The sequence below is a fragment of the Myotis davidii genome, unplaced genomic scaffold (genome assembly GCF_000327345.1).
Source record: "Myotis davidii unplaced genomic scaffold, ASM32734v1 scaffold89, whole genome shotgun sequence".
Lineage (NCBI taxonomy): Eukaryota > Metazoa > Chordata > Mammalia > Chiroptera > Vespertilionidae > Myotis > Myotis davidii.
This window is the reverse complement of record NW_006300372.1, coordinates 394,434-413,948: the sequence shown is the minus strand read 5'-3', so window position 1 is coordinate 413,948 and position 19,515 is coordinate 394,434. Positions and strand designations below refer to the sequence as shown.

General features: G+C 49.6%; 1 protein-coding gene across 14 annotated transcripts in view; it reads right to left on the bottom strand.

Annotated features, from left to right (window-relative positions):
- Window positions 1–19,515, bottom strand: part of LOC102757680 (protocadherin gamma-C4) — a 130,930-nt gene that overhangs the window by 16,155 nt on the left and 95,260 nt on the right. The window contains exon 1 of one of the 14 annotated variants that reach the window (XM_006776952.2): window positions 12,522–15,227. The exons of 8 other annotated variants lie outside the window; for them this stretch is intronic. In XM_006776952.2, coding sequence (XP_006777015.1) covers window positions 12,522–14,951 — 2,430 coding nt within the window. In that variant the 5' untranslated portion in view covers window positions 14,952–15,227. Of the gene's footprint in view, window positions 1–717; window positions 4,564–4,746; window positions 7,595–12,521; window positions 15,228–19,515 lie in introns of those variants that run through there. 5 more of the 14 variants (XM_006776960.2, XM_006776951.2, XM_006776961.2 and 2 more) reach the window with 5 other exon arrangements.

The window sequence follows — 19,515 nt, the reverse complement described above, 5'->3', positions numbered from 1 at the left end:
GAGCCCGGACTGGCTCCCGCGCTCAGGACGCCCCAACCCACCCGGGGGCGACCGGTCCGGCCCGGGACAGCACCGGCATGACCTGGGACTGTCACCAGGGTGCGCAGTCAGCGGTGAGTACCTCGGAGGTAGCGGGACGGAGGGAAGCTGTGAGGGGCTCAGGGGCAGCCTGTGGTGTGACCCGCAGCTGGTAGTGCAGGCGGCGCGAGTCCCAGCCCCAGTGCGAGGGCGCGAGCGGCGGGAACCCTGCGCACTCGCCCCTGTCCTGTCCACAGATGCGTGTTAGGATGGGGAATGAGGGTTGAGAATAACAGCGAAGTCCCAGATCCCGGGAGTTGGGAGAAACTTAAGAGGAAACTTAGGCGGCTGGCTGTGGGCGTGGGTCTGTGACTGCCTCCACCCTGGACCCCCGACCCCCGCGGAAATCGCTGGCAAGGTCGCCGAGCCCCAGCCTTTTCGGAGTTGTGGAGGCAGGGGCGGTCCTATCACCCTGGGACGCGATCGTCCCACACCTCCCGGGGGCTCAGAGCCGCATCCCTGTTTGGCCGCACCTCTGGCCCCGCGCAACCTGTCCGAATGGTCCCCACAGTCGGGTGAGACGCCGCTCGCAGCTAGCAGCCGAGCTCGTGTGAGCGGGGTGGGTGCAGGTTCAAAGCCCCTAAGATCTGGCCGGGCAGCTGCTCCGTCGCCGCCCGGGGATCGCGCTGAGCCCCTCACCTGGCTCGGCTCCCGCAGCGTGTTAGAGCGGGACCGGAAGGCGTCGGGCTCCAGCGCCAGGGCTGAGGGCTGCTGGACGCCGAGGGGCCTTAGAAAGGTGAAGTCACTGCCGTCCGAGGCCGGTGAAAAGCACGTCCTGTAGCAGTGGCTCTGCGAGTCCGCGGGCCGCAGCGTCACCTCCATGTACTTGAGCGTGCCATCCGAGCTCACCTGCAGGTTGGGGCTGGACTGCTTGTAGTAATCCCGGGAGGGCGAGTCCTGGCGCTTGCAACACCCGCCCCCGCCCCCCTCCCCATCTGCCTGTCCCCGAAGGCACTTAGCTGACAGGAAGGTGAAGGTGACTAAGGATAACAGACTGACGGCTGCGAGGGCCACAATGAGGTAAAGGGTAAGGTCTGACCGCTCAGGAGGGTGTGTGAAGAAGTCGCTGGATTTGGGCATTTCCTCGGGGTCCTCATCCTCCAGAACCAGGAGCACTGTGGCGGTGGAGGAGAGGGCAGGGTCACCGTTGTCCCTCACCAGGACCACCACCTGCTGGGTGTCAGAGTCATCCTCCAGCAAGGCCCGGGCTGTGCGCACCTCACCGGTGTGTGCCGACACCAGGAACAGTCCTGGGGCTGTGGACTGTGGCAACAGCGAATAAGAGAGCCATGCATTGTGGCCTGCGTCCGCATCCACAGCTGTCACCTTGGTGACCAAGGAGCCAGGAGGCGCCGAGCGAGGGAGACGCTGGGGGGCTGGCAGTTCCCAGCCGGGTCTTGGGTGCAGCACAGCCGGGGCATTATCATTCTGGTCCAGGACAAACACATGCAGAGAGGTGTTGGCATGCAGCGGGGGAGACCCAGAGTCTCGCACCCCCACCGTGATCTGCATCATCTGCAGCAATTCGTAGTCAAAGGTGCGTTGGGCAAAGACCCGCCCATCCTCGGGGTTGACATATACGAAGGAGGAGGCTGGGGCTCCCTGGATCTGATTCCCTATGATGGAGTAGGTGAGCCGGGCGTTATCCCCGGTGTCTGGATCGGAGGCAGCCACCGTGCAGAGAAGGGAGCCTGGAGGCCGGTTTTCCGGGATGTACGCAGTATAGAGCTGCTGGGTGAAGTAGGGGGCATTGTCATTAACATCGGAAATGTTGAGCCTGATGGTGAGATGTGCGTGCAGGGGAGGTGAGCCCGCGTCACTGGCCAGCAGCTCAATGATATAGTGGGATGTGGCCTCACGGTCCAAGGGCTGGCTGGTGAGCAGTGAGTAGTGGTTCTCAGAGGGCTTAATCTGAAAAGGCAGGTCTGGAGAGATATCAAGGCTCACTTCACCGTTCCTCCCCGAGTCTCTGTCCCGCACATTAAACAATCCCACTACTGTGCCCACTGGTGTGCTCTCCAGGACCGGGTTGACCAAAGAGGCCAGTAGTACCTCTGGGGCATTGTCATTGGCATCCCCCACATCCACTTGAATCACACAGTGGCCTTCCATGGCTGGCTGTCCCTGATCACGGGCCCTTGCATGAATTTCATAGAAACTTGACTCCTCAAAGTCTATGGGACCCAACACATGGATTGCTCCACTGCTAGGATCTAGGCCAAAGAGATTCCGCACTGCCTCAGATGTATGGTCTCCAAAAGAATAGTCTAGTTGGCCATTGGTGCCTTCGTCCGGATCAGTGGCATTGAGGCGGAGCAGCAGTGTACCCACGGGTGCATTCTCTGCGAGTCCCACACGAAGAACTGAGGACTGGAAGGTTGGAGCATTATCGTTGATGTCCAGCACAGTGATAGAGATAAGGGCGGTCCCTGAGCGGGCTGGGACACCCCCATCCACAGCAGTGAGCACCAACTGATGTTTTGCCTGAGCTTCACGGTCCAGCTGCTGCTCTAGCACCAGCTCTGGGAATAGCTTCCCATCTTTTAGGGTCTTCACATTCAGAGAGAAGTGGTTGTTGGGGCTCAGAGTGTAGAAGCTCACAGTATTGGTGCCCACATCTGGATCCTGGGCACTATCTAGTGGGAATCGTGCCCCCACAGCAGCTGATTCTGAGATGCGTATCTCTCGCTCAGGGCTGGCAAAGCTAGGAGAGTTGTCATTGAGATCCAGGATCTCTACCTCTACACGGATTAGTTCCAGTGGGTGTTCGGTCACCACCTGGACTGGCAACAGGCAGCTGGTACTGGCTCCACACAGGCTCTCTCGGTCAATCTTTTGATTTACTGCCAGACCACCACTCATCAAGCTCAGGGAAAAATAGTGCCCCTTTTCCTCAGAGCCCAACCGCAGTCCACGGCTCATCAGATCTGTCACCTTTAAGCCTAGGTCCTGAGCAACATTTCCCACCAGCGTCCCCGGCTCAGACTCCTCCACCACTGAGTAACGAAGCTGCCCAGACACCCAGCCCCAGCAGCACAAGGACAACATGCACAGCACTTGCCATTTCCCAGCGAGCTGTGGGGGTATCTTGGGCCCCATGACCCAGAAGTCCCTCCTGGACACTGACTCTGTGCTGTCCTGTCTCCAAGGTAGACCCAGGGCTTGGAATGTAGCAGCTGAAACCTCTTGTGTCTCCTTCCAGCCTCTTAAAAACTGCTCTGAGGTTTGCCTGCCTGCAGCAGTTCCTCTTAGTCACCGAATGGCGGGGGTGGGTAGGGGGGAAGGGGGAATTAAATCTGAGTGGAGCTGGGGAGCTGGGGGAGGAGAGGCGGGCAAGAAGAGCAGATCCCCCACCTCAGCTCTTAGTCTGATTGGCCAAAAAGTCTGTCTGCTCTCAACCAATTATGAAGTCTCCTCAGTCCTGGAAACCTTAGGAACAGGCTGCAAATCTGTGTCACAGAAGCCTCCTACTTCCCCACTTATTTCGTGCTGCAGGTTGATTCAGCCCCCTTGGCAGCAAAATTTGACAGCTCAGATGGTGCTCAACAGGAAAGACAAAGTGGTACAAAACTTCTCAGTGTTCTGTCCCAGCAACTTCCTGCATGATTTCAGAAGCTTCCACTACTTGCTTGAACCAACAAAAGTTTGTCCTTATGGAGGAGGCAAAGCCCATGTGTTCCCACTCCCACCCCCATCCTGCTAACCACTGCTGACATGAGAAGAGAGATTTGTTAGGATCATGTAGAGTCTAGCTCTGACTTTCCAGCAATGCTTTAAGGAATCTCAATGCCAGCTGATGACTATAGCACTCAGCTTTCCTGAGATCCAGACTTGAGCTACAGAATGAGCATCACAGCTTATGGTAGGGGAAATATTTCTGGGACGGATTCAGGTCACCAGAAGGGTGACTAGAAACTAGGCATGGCCTCTAGGCTTTATGGTTTCACCAATTCAGAAGTACTCTACTTAGAGACCCTCTCTATGCATGCCTCATCTGTAAACCAGATTTCTGACATTAAGTGATTTCACTCTTTGCTTTTTCCCCCAGAGAGGCAATGCTCCCCTGCCCCAGTCTACTGCATCTAGCTCAAATGCCAGTGGGGACTTGACTGGGAGTCCTGAAGATGCCTCTTCTCCCTTGATTCTTTCCTCTTTGTGCTGTCTTCTAGATTCCAAGCAGGAACTTCCCTTCACAGTGGGTTAGGGAGTACTTGATACTGTGAGGCAAAGGTATGCTTCCCTCAATCCATTGGGGAATGGTAATCTAGAGTTGAGGTAGGCCAGAATCTGGCCCCTTCATTCCGGAAGAGTAGAGAACACAGCCACCTGGGTTTAGGTGATGGTCCAGTGTTCCCTCCCCTTGTATTTCATAGTCTTCTATGCTCCCACATTCTTGCAGCATGCTTTCCTGGCTCTTGGTCATTTACTTTCATTTCTTACTCTCAGATAAGGTCATAACCCAAACCCAAGTATTAACCTTCGACAACTCCCTGGTTAATTCACAAAACACTTCTAAAGCACAGAATCTACCACACAGTTACCACTCACAAAAATGGTGACATCACTATGGGCTCTTACAGAGAGGCCAATACTCTCTGGTACACGGCCCAACCACATGCCTGTGTCGGAATAACCCTCAAGCATTGACTGAGCCTGCAAAGATCTCACCTCCAGCCCATAGAGAAGATCAGAGGGTGGGCAGCTTGGGCGAACAGGCTCCCCTGCCATAGGTGCACTGGGTGACTTCACCATCATGAAGCTATCGCTCCGAGTGGGTGCAGAAGCCAAGGGTGTACAGCCATGAGAGTGACCACCCACATCAACAAACTTGATAGGATCATCTGACCCTAGCTGGATTCGGAGGATCCCATTGGAAGGAGGAAGCCCCTCCCTCCTTCGAGAGCGGGTGAGACATGCACAGGTGCCAGCAGGAAAGCAGGTCGCTCCGCAGGCAGCCCCACGAAGACACTTAGAGAGCAGAGCCACAAATGAGCCAAAGGAGACAAAGCAAATTGCCACTAGTGATACAGCCAAGTAGAGGGTCAGGCGGGATTCTCCTTCCCTTGGAGCTGAAGATTCTCGAAGATCAGGGACAACCGGATGAGCATCTTCCTCCAAGGACACTAGGAGAGTAACGGAGGTAGAGAGCGGTGGGGTACCACTATCCTTCACCACAATGACCAGCTTCTGTGGTGGGAGATCAGCTGGAATGGGAACAGCTGTCCGCACCTCCCCAGCATAACGAGAGACTGCAAACAGGCTGGGATCTGGGGCCTCCAGGAGCTGATAGGAAACCCAAGCATTGTAACCTGAATCCAAGTCCACAGCAGTCACCTTTGTGACTAGGTGACCAGCACCAACTGATGGAGGCAGTGCTTGGGGACATAAGGAACCAGGCCGGGCCCTAGGGCGGAGCACAGCCGGCGCATTGTCATTGAGGTCCAGCACGAATAGACGAACTGTCACGGTGCTACTAAGGGGTGGGTTGCCCCGATCCCGGGCCTGCACCTCAAACTGCAGTGTCTGTGTTTGCTCATAGTCAAAGGATCGAGTAGCATGAACAGCTCCTGTCTGGGGGTTCAGGGAGATGAAGGAGGAAGCCGACACGTCTCGATTCCTGGGCTCTAGGAGAGAGTAGGAGATGAGCGAATTCAAGCCAGAGTCTGGGTCAGAGGCTGCGAGGGAGCAAAGCAGGTCCCCTGGGCGATTGTTCTCAGGAACAAACACCTCATGTGACCTCTGGAAGAAGGAAGGTGGGTTATCATTCACATCTGAAATATTGAGGAAAATAGTCCTTTGGGTGCTCAGAGGAGGGTTCCCAGCATCAGAAGCAGTGACCATGATGTCATAGCTGGATTTGGCCTCTCTGTCCAAGGACCCAGCAGTCACCAGGGAGAACTGGTTCCTGAAGGCGGACTTGAGGGCAAATGGCAAGTGGTCAGGAATACGGAGGCTCACATCCCCGTTGGACCCTGAGTCGGGGTCCTGCACGCTGATCAGGGCCACCACAGTGCCAGGTTCCGCGCTCTCTGGGAGAGTCCCAAGCTCTGAGGTCACCGTGATGTGGGGGGCGTTGTCGTTTACATCCAGGAGATCCACGCGAAGGCTGCAGTGTTGCTCCATGGCCGGAGAACCCCCATCACGAGCCCGAACATCAAATTCATAGTAATTCTCATTCTCAAAGTCTAGGGGCCCCTGGAGGGTAAGCTTTCCAGTCGTGGGGTGCAGGCTAAAGAGGTTTCTCACGCGGTCAGGGGTGTGACCACTGAAAGAAAAGGTGACGTTACCACTGGGACCCAGGTCCGGGTCGGAGGCGTTGAGCTGGATGAGCAGCATGCCAGCGGGCGCGCTCTCCAGCACGCTGATCCTGTAGCTGGATTGCTGGAAGGCTGGGGCGTTGTCGTTCACGTCCAGCACCGACACTCGGAGCTCCGCGGTGCCGGATCTGGGAGGGTTACCTCCATCCACGGCCGTCAGCACCAGGCGGTAGTCCGATTGCTTCTCCCGATCCAGAGGCTTCTCCAGGAGCAGCTCTGGGACCAGGCTGCCGTCGCTGCGCTTCTTTACATCCAGGGCAAAGTGCTCATTGGAGCTCAGTCTGTAGCTGCTGATGGAGTTGCTCCCCACATCTGCATCCTGAGCCTTTTCCAAGGGGAAACGCTGCCCTGGAGGAGCCGCCTCCCCAATTTCCAAGTCCAGCTGCTGCCGAGGAAATCGGGGGGCGTGATCATTCACATCCACGATTTCTACCTCCGCTCGGTACATTTCCAAAGGCCCTTCGGTTACAAACTCCAGGGGCACGATGCAGTTGGCACTGAGCCCACACAGTGCCTCTCGATCAATTGGGTTCTTGATGAGCAGGGCTCCGCTGTCCAAATCCACACGGAAGTGTCTTTGGTTCACCTCTCCAGCGACCTGCAGCCTTCGGGCTGACAGACTCTCTGTATCCAGCAGGAAATCTTGGGCGACATTCCCTACAAAAGTCCCCTCCTGGGACTCCTCTGGGACCGGGTATCGGATCTGCCCACAAACGTAACCCAGGTAGCAACAGAGGAACAAAAGGGTAGCCCCCGGGCAGATGTCTACCCAGCTTCTCACCTCGCGGAGCATTGCTGCCGCCAGCTCGCTCTCTACCTGGTCCTGAGAAGCCAAAGGAGCCGACCCGCCCCAAACAGCCACAGCAGCTGGAGACACCTAGCTCCCTTTGCCCGCGCCAGTTCTGGCGCGGCTCGGCCGGCGCCGCAAGGGTTACGCGCCGTTTTTTGCTGGTGGCGGGGTAGATTTGTCTGCCTCCCGCCACGCGATTGGCGGACAGCGGCTCCGGGGCTCAGCCAATAGGCTGAGCAGAGAACATCCCAATAGCGGCAGGGTTAATGCGTCGCAGCATTGGAGAAAAAGCAGACACACACCCCAAAACAAAAAACACCCATCTTTTCACCTTTCTCCCGCTCAACAGCCTTTCTTTTCACGGGTTATTATTACCTCTATGAAGAGGCAGACAACAGATACTAGTACGTGTCGTGTTTTTTTTTTTTTTTCTTTCTTTCTGGAACACACCAATTTTCCCCGCCCCCTTTCCTCGGGGAAAACAGCCAGAGCCCTAGCAACCTGCAGCCCTGAGAGGAGTAGCCATTGGAGACTGGTCACTTTGTTTAAGCCAGTGTTGTCATCCACCAATATTCTAAATGAGTAGCTTCCGCTCAGTCCAGTTGTATCAGAGCAACAGCTAATTAGAAGCACTGCCGTGTACACAGAACTCAGCCTCTCTCAGATTATTCAGAAACGTAGCCACCTCTTCGCAGAAAAGGCTTACACATTCATGTAGCCAATTAAATTTATGCAGTACACATTTTCTGCTGTACCAGGAGGCGCAGCGGAAACCAAAACTCTTTTATTCAGACGCTTGCTAGTGATACACTAAATTACCATTCACTCATTTCAAGGACAGTATGGGAGGAGATGAAGCAGAGTAGAGGAAGCCAGGAAAGGGAGATGTTCCAAACCAGTAAAGAATCAGTTGTGTCTGGGAGGTACTAAGGGTTAGATCTCACTACCTGGCGGAAAGCTGATGTTCACAGATTTAATAGCTCCCCGTGAACGATTGAGATCAAGCTACCAACAGCACTGTGCCTACAAATCCCCTTTATTTGACACCATGGTATGCCTGCTATGTTGTTAATTACCAACAGAGGCTGTTTCCAAAGAGCAAGCTTTTCACTTAGCCCCAGGGGGCCCCTTGGAGCTGGAGACTTGATGTCACTCCACCCTGACCCTGATCCAGACCCTCCCAGGAGCCTGGCGACCACCTTGCACAAATGAAGAAACAGCTCATTTCACACTGCAGTTACCTGCAAACTATAACCTGAGTGGCAAACACACCAGAGCACAAAGACAAAATTTCAGCCTGATCTGGACGTATTTCTGAACTCACTGGAATCCTCACCTAGGTTACCGGTGGATGCCAAAACCAGTGGCAAAACCTGGGCTTCTTATTCTCCCTATATTTTTCCAAACCCTTGATCCTCAGGAATATCCTCTGACTATGGTGATGCCAGCAACCAACATTCTGGTCTCAAAGGGAGGTGGGGCGGGGGGGTGGGGTGGGGAGATCTGCTTTCTATGTTCTTTTACAAAAACACCTGAACCTCTTCTCCTGGGAATGACGGAGATGTAAATCAGGCTAAACCACTAGGTGTTTATGCCAGGATTCTCTTCAGTGAATGACACCTCATCATCCACCCAGCTCCCTCAGTTGGAACAGGTATGGTCATCTTTGACTCATTCCTCTCCCTGACTACCTATATGATGTCAATCAACAAGTCCTGATGATTTTACTATGATACCTCCCTCCATTTATTCTGCCACTGGAATGGTTCAAGCATTTACCAATCTTTTCCTCAAGTATCATAATAGCCTTCTAACTGTTCTCTTTGTTTCCAGTATCAATATCCCCAGTCCATCTCACTAATGGCTGCTAGAATAATCCCTCTAAAACAAACAAACAAACTCCTGATGACATCATACATATGTAAATTCAAAATTCTGCAATGACTATCACTGATACAGAATAAAATAAAAAACTCCTTGGCCTGGCCTAAAGGTAATTCATGATCTAATTCCTGCCTACTTGCTTCACTTTATCTCTTGCAAAGACTGTCTATTTTAAAAACATGCTTTAAAGTTCAGCAATAATGTAATATCATTATTCCGCAGCATGGAATTTTCTGCAAGATCTTCTATCTTTGCCCTTTGCTATTTAACAAATTACTACTCAATCTTTAGTTCTCAGCTCAACCATCACCACCTCTATGAAGTCTTCCAGATTGGCTTTGGTGTTTCTTTCCTTCTGCTCCCATTACTTCTTGTATATCATTTTTTTTTTGCATGTCTGTCTCCTATGGTACTCTGTGTAGCACAAGCATGTCAAACTCGTGGCCAGCCGAGTTTGACATGCTTGCGGCATAGCTGTATCTTTTCACCTTTTACAGTATCTGGCACAAGGGATGCTTAATAAATGGTGAATTACTGACATTACCATTTATTAGTTTAACAAATATTTATGAGTGCTTGTGCTTTTATGAGTACTTTATATTGAGTACAGACACTTTATATGCCTACGTTTTCAATCTCAACAATTTTGAAAGGATGTATTATCTTTATTTTATAGATGAGGACACTGGAGTTCAGAAAGGTTAAGAGACGCATCTAAAGCTAAATAACTAGTATGTGCAGAACTAGGATTCCCCCCCCCACTCCCACCCCTGGTTTGTCTGGAAAGAAATGAAGCCTCATTCTATAACATCTTAAATGATTATTCATCTCTATAACCATAAACTGGACCTTTAGTGGTACTTTTAATATCCAAGAACTAGACCCCTTACAGCTCTCAAGTCCACACCAAAACAAACATGCATACAGTCTGTGTTACTAGAATTGGAGCATTATAAAGCCTTAATGCTACATATCCGTGACTTGACCTTTTTTATGCCAGGTATGTGAATCTCCCAACTCTAGATTTTTAAAACAGCTTTGTTGAGCTATAATTCACATACTATGCAGTTCATCCATCTAAAGTGTTCAATTTGTTGTTTTTTTGGTATATTCACATATACTAAAACAATGCCATCATCACCGCATTCTAATTATAGAACACTTTTGTCATCCTCAGAAGAGATCCCATACCCATTGCTCAGCTCTAGATTTTTAAAGATTAGTTGCCCTGTTGCTAGTGGTTTAGGAAGACTGTCTCTTTAGATGATTAAAATATCATCTTATGTCTTCCCTACAACACTCTTCTGGAGCTATTCAATGTAATACTTTAAACTTGGGAAATAACATCACATACATTTTTAAAGTTATACCTGGCCCAGTAAGGCTGGCTTCTGCTTCTGTAAACACCAGAATAACACTTTGCTTCATAAATATGCTACTTGATAGACTGGCAGGTTCTAGGGCAGTGGTTTTCAAACTTTTATGCACATTGGAGTTACTTAGGGATCTTTAAAACGTACTGATCCTATGTCCCATCCCCAGAGATTGTGTTTTGATTGGTCTGGGATGCAGCCTGGGCTTCAGATTTTCTAATGGTCCCTAGGTAATTCTAGTGTGCAACCAAGTTTGAGAATATTGTCCTAGGGAAAGTGCCAGTTGTTTTCCAGTGTGACTGGAAGAATAGCAGCTGCTTCTCTCTGGCTTTCATCATTGCTTAGCCATCTACTGTGCCATTTTGGCTATCTCCAAATTTTCTCATTTCCAAGGTGTGTTTAAGATTTGGGGTGGGTGCCCTGGCCAGGTAGCTCAGTTGGTTAAAGCATCATCCCAATAAGCCACGGTTTGGGGTTTGATTCAGGGTCAGGGCACATATAAGAATCATCCATGAATGCATAAATAAGTGGAACAACAAATGGATGTTTTTCTCTCACTTACTCTCTCTCAAATCAATAAATAAAACATTAAAATATTTTTTAAAAAGATTTGGGGTGGGTCAAGAACTAATAAAAGTAATCATAGTAATAGCTAAGAATTTGTTAATACAATACACCAGGCAGTGTGCATACATTCTAGCATGCACTAATCTTATAAGACCCTTGCTATTTCCTTTTTGCACACGAGAAACAGGCTGACAAAGATTAACTTGGCCAAGGACTCCTAGTTGGTAAGTGGTGGAGCCTCATTTATCTAACTGCCAGATCCGAGGTTGATAGCAATTCTACACTTATTAGTAACAAAATTGTGGCTCTTGCACCATTGGAAGTGTAAGTTTCACTCCAAGACAAATGCCTTACAGTCATCTACACATCATCCTGAATAAATGAAAGCGTTGCCTTCCTCAGGATATGAATTTACCCACTGTTCACATTATGTGTATATCTAAGAAAAATAGTGCTGGAAGGATAGGGAATTTCAGGGGGATATAGACAACCTTTAATTTTGTACTTTATGGTGTCTTGGATTGTCTGGATTTCTTTTCAAAGTAAATGATTACTTTTACTTTTATAATTAACTAGAGGTCCAATGCACGAAATTCGTGCAAGAGTAGGCCTTCCTTCCCCGGCTGCCGGCACCGGCTTCGCTCCGGCACCCGGGACCCGGGCTTCCCTCTGGCCGCTGGCAGGACCTGGGACCCAGGCTTCCCTCACAGCCCAGGCTTCATCCAGAAGCTCATCTGGAAGGACATCCAGAAGACATCTGGTCTAATTAGCATATTATGCTTTTATTATTATAGATTATTATAGATGGCAGTCACCCTTGGATTTGGGGGTTACAGTTAGTTTTAATTTTTCTTTATAAATTTCTCTATTTTCCAAAAGTTCTATAATGCACATGGATCACTATTATAACACAAATAGTTTATAAGTAATGTGCACATCATTTCTAGGAGTGTGCTTGAAATAAAATATAAAGGATGCCTAGAATTTTATTACTTTCATAGAAAATTATCTAAGAATGAGACAGGATCTGAGTAGGCAGAGGAAAATTACCAGCAAACTATTAGCTGTAATGCAGATGTGGCAACCACTTGAAAGATGGCAAAATGAGGTAGTTTTTATATTGCTAGCAGCTGCCACTGGTTAGAGCTATACACTAGCTTGTTCCCAGTGCAAATGACACCAAGCTAAACTCTGAGTGCTGAGATCTTGGGTTGAATTTAGCAAGATTGGTTAGTTGTTATGGCAAGCGAGTGCTGAGGGTGTGCGTTGGGTCCACAGGTGAGTCAATCAACTCCACACTGTGAGTGACCACAAACCACACTCAGGCCAGGCTATTCCCTTTGCAAAGACAACGCTTGATCTAGGAAGGGCCAGGTGAAAATGTGGATGCATCATTAGGAAAACATCTTCAGCACTAGAAACAAAAGCCCAGAATGGCTCCATGCCTTCCTGAACACGGTGCAGGAATCAAAAAGCATGAATATTGGTCCAGGATGACTTGCTAAGCCTTACCTGTCCGGGAGGGGAGCTCTCTGCACCCAACACCTGCCTATAGAACACCGGATCGCAGCTCCGCAGCGTGTTCTGGCAGCTGGCCAGAGGGCTGGCGGCCCCGGGTTTCCTCAGCAGCGGGTCGCCGCGGCGGGAGTCCGAGGTGAGGTACACCTGATGGTAAAGGTGCGGCGGCACCAGGCCTCCCCGCACGGCGTCCGCGTGCAGAGACGGCCCTGGCGTGCGGTACAGGGAGCTCACCGGGGTTCGGTATAAGTCCCTGGACTGCTTCCACTTGTAAACTTTGAATATGATCACGCCCAACACCGTGACTGCGAACCCCACGGAGACCAGGATTAGAGAGAGGAGCAGATAAAAGGTGAGATTTTTATTCTGCTCCCCCGGGGCGGAGCCAGAGGGGAACTCCGCCCGGGCTTCCGGAGATTCCTCCGTGACAGACACAGTCAGGGTGGCGGTGGCGGACAGCGAGGGCTCCCCGCTGTCTTTGATCAAGACCGTGAGAGTTTGCCTGGGCAGGTCCGTGTCCTGGACGGGGCGGGCCGTGCTGACTTGCCCGGTGTGAAGGCCCACGGCGAAGAGGCTCTGGTTGGGGGCTCCCAAGAGGCTGTAGGAGAGCCAGGCGTTGTAGCCGGCATCCGGGTCCCAGCCTACCACCCGAGTGACCACGTGGCCAGCCGCGGTACCTCGGGACAGCACCTCCACGGAGCTGCGGCCAGGCCGGGGGTACAGGACCTGGGGGGCGTTGTCATTGCGGTCAGTGACAAAGACGTTCACGCTGATGTTGGTGGTCAGGGCAGGGGTGCCCCCGTCGCTGACCTGAGCTGTGAATTCGAACTCCCGCCGATCCTCGTGGTCCAGGGGCACTAAGGTGGACACCACGCCACTGTCGCGATGTATCGCGAAAAAGCGACCCACGAGCCCAGCGTCCGCTCCTTGCTCCAAGAGAAGGAAGGAAAGGCGCGCGTTCTGCGGGGCGTCGGGGTCCCAGACGCTGAGGTTCAGGATGGGAACCCCGGGGAGGTTGTTTTCCTCCACGTAGACGTCATAGGAAGACTGAGACGACTGCGGAGGGTTGTCGTTGATGTCGGACACTTGCACCCGGACCGTGGTCAGGGCTGAGAGGGCAGGGGCTCCGGCATCTCGAGCCGTGATGCTGAGGTTGTACTCGGGCACCGTCTCCCGGTCCAGGGCTGCGCTGGTTTTCAAAGTAAAGTAATTCTTGAGGGAAGAAGTAAGGCTGAAGGGGAGCCCTGCCGGGATCTCGCAGGTCACCAGCCCATTGTCCCCGGCGTCCAGGTCAGTCACGCTGAGCAAGGCGATGACAGTCCCCAGAGGCGCGTCCTCGGGGACGGGGCTGTACACGGAAGTGACGGTGATCTCGGGGGCATTGTCATTCACGTCCACCACCTCGACCAAGACTTTGCAATGTGTCCCCTCGGGATTGGCGCCCTTGTCTTTGGCCTGGATGTAAATCTCGTGGAGCTTCGTGTCCTCGAAGTCCAGCCGACCCTTGACGGTCAGCACCCCGGTTACCAGGTCCAAGGAGAACAGTTCCCGCACGCCGGCGCGGTTGTGGCTGCCGAAGGAATACACGATCTCGCCGTTGGGGCCTTCATCCAGATCGGTGGCACGCACTTGCACCACGCGAGTCCCCGGGGGCGCGTCCTCCAGGACGCGCGCCCGGTACAGGGACTGGTTGAAGGAGGGCGCATTGTCATTCGCGTCCAGCAGGGCGATGCGAATGGGGAGGCTGGCGGAGCGGGCCGGGCTCCCCCCGTCCAACGCCGTGAGCACCAGCTGGAGACTGGGCTCTCGCTCCCGGTCCAGGGCGCGCTCCAGCACCAGCTCCGCGTACTTGGTGCTGTCTTCCCGCGTCTGCACTCGCAGCGCAAAGTACTCGTTCCGGCTCAGCTCGTAGGTTTGTAGAGAGTTGCTTCCGACATCGGGGTCGTGCGCGCTCTCCAGCGGAAAGCGCGTGCCCGGCGCCACCGCCTCGCTAATCTCCAATTTCATTTCCCGGGTAGGGAACGCGGGGTTGTTGTCGTTGATATCCTGGATCACCACTTCCGCACTGAACAGCTCAAGTGGGGTGTCCACGACCAACTCCAGAGTTACGGTGCAGGAGGGCAGCGTCCCACACAGCTCCTCTCGATCCAGGCGGTCGTTCACGAACAGCTCTCCGGTCTCCCGGTTCACCTCAAAGAATCTTCGGCTCGCTCCGGACACCACCCGGAGCCTGCGAGCGGACAGGCTGCCGAGATCCAGGCCAAGGTCCGTGACCACGTTGCCCACCGCAAAACCCTTCTCTCTTTCCTCCAGGATCTCATAGCGGATGACGGCGGAAGCCCCGCGCAAGGCACCAAGCAGAAGCAAGACTCCCACCACTCTCCCGGTGCTTACCAGTCCGCTCCTCCGGGCCGCCGGGACCATCTCACTCAAGGGCAGTTCTCTCCGCGGGGTCCAGGTCGCCCTGGCGTTCTCGCTGAGAAACTTTCAGCGGGTTAGCGCTTGAGCGCTGGGCGCCGAGTCTGACATGGCTTTCTAGATGCCTTTGATTTGCTCGTCGGCTGTTCAGTCTCTGCCTCATCCCGGGGCGCCGAGAGGGGACGGGCCCGGGCCAGATCTCCAGCGTCTTCATTGGCCGACAGCGGCGCGCAGAGTCCCAGCCAATAACTGCACGAAGAATGCGCTAGCGCGGGGCGCTCGGAGCGGGACGAGCGCTCAGCGCCAGGAACTTCACTTTCCTTTGGCTCACTTCCAGCGGTCACGGCCAAAGCGCCTTGGCAGCACCCGTCCGTCGGAAACCTAACTTAGCCTGGAAGGCCAATTGCAGGGCGATGAAGCCGGCCCTTCTGCAAGTCTTCTAGCCAAACCCAGGCCTATTAAACGTTTTAATGGCTGTCTTTAATCGCAACAAGGGGGGGGGGGGGCGGCGGAGGCGATCAAACCAAAGAATAACAAAAAATTGGTTTGTTGGAGGTCGAGGGAAACCTATTTTGCCGGACTCAATTAGTAAGGAGTAATTTAGCATTTCTATGGAGATGCTAATAATTGCAGTTTTATCTGTTACCAGATGAGATCTTAGAATTCCCTGTCACTTCCTCAGTAAAGCAACACAGGACCTACTACTTTCAGTTGGTTTAACTCGGCTTTATGGAATTTAAAAACTCAAAGCAGATTTCTTTTAAAACTGGATATTGTTTAGCTCTCATTTCCTAAGAACCAGGGAGCAATGTGAAATTTCCTACCGCTTTTCCCAATGAGCATAACCCCAATCATGGAGCATAATCTCAAACATTTCCCTTTACTTGATAAATGTGTTTCCCAAGAACTTGGGTTGTATGCCACAAAGAGAAGTTCATTGCTAATAAGGGATAACACCTCTCCCCACAAAGAAGGGGCAGACTTATTTACCACTTGAGACATTTATAAAATGATTGTGATGTGGTTACAAAGCTTCGTGACGTCTTTAGAGAAATACAAAGCCTTAACCCACAGAATAAAGAGCCTCGAGTTTTCCATATTTAAGATTGCAGTTACTAAACAAACAAAATAGCAACGATTAGGATAATGAATAAGAGAGTCAGGTATGAATAAGTCGGAGCTGATTTGTACCGTATATCTCTGGACAATAAATTACCCTCTAAGGGTTCCTGAGTTCCTATCTACTAAATGAATGAGGCAGGCAAAACGACTGGCACAGAGTCAGCTTCAATTTATGATGCAAATCACCCCATTAGAGGTAACATTTTAGAGCCTCACATACCATTTCTGTATAACTGTCTAGGACATTACTTTGATTGCACACAAGTTCTTGCTGAAGTGTAACTGAACCTTGAGGCAGAGAGGTAGGCAGACAGGTTAGATAGGTAGATAGGAAATAAGTATATATAGAATATCTATTGAAGAGATGAAAGGCCATATTTGACCTGTTTCTCTGTGTCCTGAATACTTTAATTCATCTCGTAAAACCCCCATTTTTGAATACTCAAGCTTGATAATTGGCTAGACCACAGAAGTCTGAGAGGCATTAAAAGATAGAGTATATTCTATAGAATATATTAAGAATTTAGAATATAGTCCAGTTACTTGCTACTCAGAGTGTGAGTCAAGGACCAATGGCTTAGGCATCACCTGGGAGTTCCTTAGAAAGGCAGAAACGCCCCACTTCAGACCTACAGAACCAGACTTTGAATTTAACAAACTACCTGGGTGACATGAGTGCACATTAAAGTTTGAGAAGCACTGATCTAGTGGGTTATTCAGAGATAAACTGATTTATCAGTCATTTTTTTTCCATTCACTATCACTGAATTGACAACATGTCTTTTCAAAACTAGTTTAAAAGGTTGAAATCATTTCCCCATTCATAGTTTTCCTAAGACCTCTTCATAAGCCAGCAGAACTCCCTTGGATGTATTCTTCACAGTAGCCAGAATGATCTTAACATTTTAATTGGATCATGAGTCTTCAACTCAAAAATCCTCAGTAGCATCTCACTGGTCTTGAAATAAAATACCAAATCCTTCGCATAGTATCCAAGTGTCATGTCTTCTTCTCTTGGTATTTCTAGCTCTGCTTTCAGTGTGGGCATCAGCCAAGCTCTTTAGTGCCCCAGAGACTTCACACAGACTATTCCTCACCTAAGAAAGCTTATTTTCCTTCCCTCCCTTTGCTTTGCTAATTTCTACAAATCTTTCAGGTCTCAATTTAAATGTTATTTCCTAACAGAGGTTGTCCCTTAGACCCATTTCAAACCAGGATCCTTTGTTATGCTGTGTCAGAGCACCTTATATTTTCCTTTGTGGAATCTAGCACAATTAAAATTTTTGTAATTATTTTTTGTTTAAGCATAATGTCTACCTCTTCAGGTAAAAAAAATTTTTTTAAAGCTGCAGGAGGGCAGAGACAATGCCTGTCTTGATGATCACTTGTAAACCTGGTGTCTAATACAGTGGGCAATTAATGCTTCCCCCTCCTAGCTTTATTGAAGTATAATTGACAAAATTGTATGAATTTAAAGTATATGAGTGATGATTTAATATATGTATATATAATGAAGTGATTATAATATAGTTAACACATTCATCACCTCACCTCGTTACCATTGTGTGTATGTGTTAAGAACATTTAAGATCTATTCTCTCAGCAAATTTCAAGTATATAATATAGCACTGTTAACTATAGTTACCATACTATACATTAGATTCCCAGAACTTATTCATCTTATAACTGAAACTTTGTACTCTTTGACCAACATTTCCCTATACTTAATGCTTATTAATATGGCAATAGTCATGCTAATGGCATAGCAATAATAAAATGTACCAAGGAATATATATATGTGTGTGTGTGTGTGTGTGTGTGTGTGTGTGTGTGTATTCATTTATGTGCATCTATAAACATTTTTGGAAGATATAGCTACTCTTTTAAGCTACCAGATGGCCTAATAAACTATTTCTTAGCATAATAATTTGAAAGAGAAAACATAGTTTGCCAAAGAACCTAAGTGAGGTGTGCTAATATAACTCACTGGAGATAAAGATGGCATAGCTCGCTGTGTCACCTATATCCAGGGGAAATGGAAGCACCAGTGTATAGGACCAATACAATTTTCCGGTCTCTAGCTTCTGTCTTCTTTGTCTTAGGATTTTAAGAGAGCCTCTGATCAATGGCGATGCACGAACATAATGTAACTTTTAAATAGAAAGTAAATGAATTAAAGTGATCAAGAGCGAGGCTTTAGTGTCCAGAAGACTCGAGTTCCAATACTGGATATTACACTTAGTAGCTATGTAACCATGAAGGTTCTATTTTTAACTTCTCTTTTATTTTCTTGATCTGTAAAATGGGAATAGTAATAGTTCTCCTTGACATAACCACAGGCATCTTAATCTTTTATTTTAATCTTTTAACAGCTTTATACTTACCATAGAGGTCACCTAGACAATCAGTGATTTCTGGTAAATGTATACAGCTATGCAACCAACACCACATCCAGTTTTAGGATACTGCTATCACCCCCAAAAGTTTCCTTATGCCTGTCTGCAGTCAATCTCCCAGCCTCAGGCAGCCACTTCATTACTTTCTATGTAGTGTTGCCTTTTCTGGAAGTTTCATAAAAATTGAATTATAAAATATATAGTCTTCTGAACCTGGCTTCTTTCGCTTAGCATAATGTCCAACCCAATTCTTAACTACACCCTCAAACCTGTTCTTTCTTGAACCTTTTTTGTCTATTAAGGGGCCCTGCTAGCCCAGTCAAAATTTCCTAAGTCATTCTTAACGTCTTTTCCCATGTCCCCATCACTAGTTCCATCATTACTAGTTCATGCCAATGCTTACTACCTCCAAAATATATTTGAATATATCAATTACTCTCTCTCTCTACAGCCACTTCATGAGTCAAAACCAACTTAAATACTGTCATAGCTTTCTCTCTGGTATTATTTCCTCTCTTGTTTTCCCTAAATTCTATTTCACGTGCAGAAATCTGAGGGATCTTTCAAAAATGTAAGTTAATGATATACTCTCCTTGGTAAACATAGTGCTTGGTACCAGGCTGGCTACCTACTTTGTGGGATTAATGCAAAAATGAAAATGGGCTCCTTGTGTAATAATAAAGAATTTTAAGATGGTGACAGTAGAGCATTAACCCAAGTGCAGGGCTCTTCTAAGAATGGGGCCAGTGTGACTGCACAGTTTACATGCCCATGGCGCTGGCCTTGCCTAGCACAGAGGAAGCGCTCCACAAATATTACCTAATATTGATCCCAGTGAGTCAGTCATATCAGAAAAGCCTACTCATGATATTCTTTTTTAAAAAATATATTTTATTGATTTTTACAGAGAGGAAGGGAGAGAGATAGAGAGTTAGAAACATCGATCAGCTGCCTCCTGCACATCTCCCACTGGGGATGTGCCCGCAACGAAGGCACATGCCCTTGACCGGAATCGAACCTGGGACCCTTCAGTCCGCAGGCCAACGCTCTAT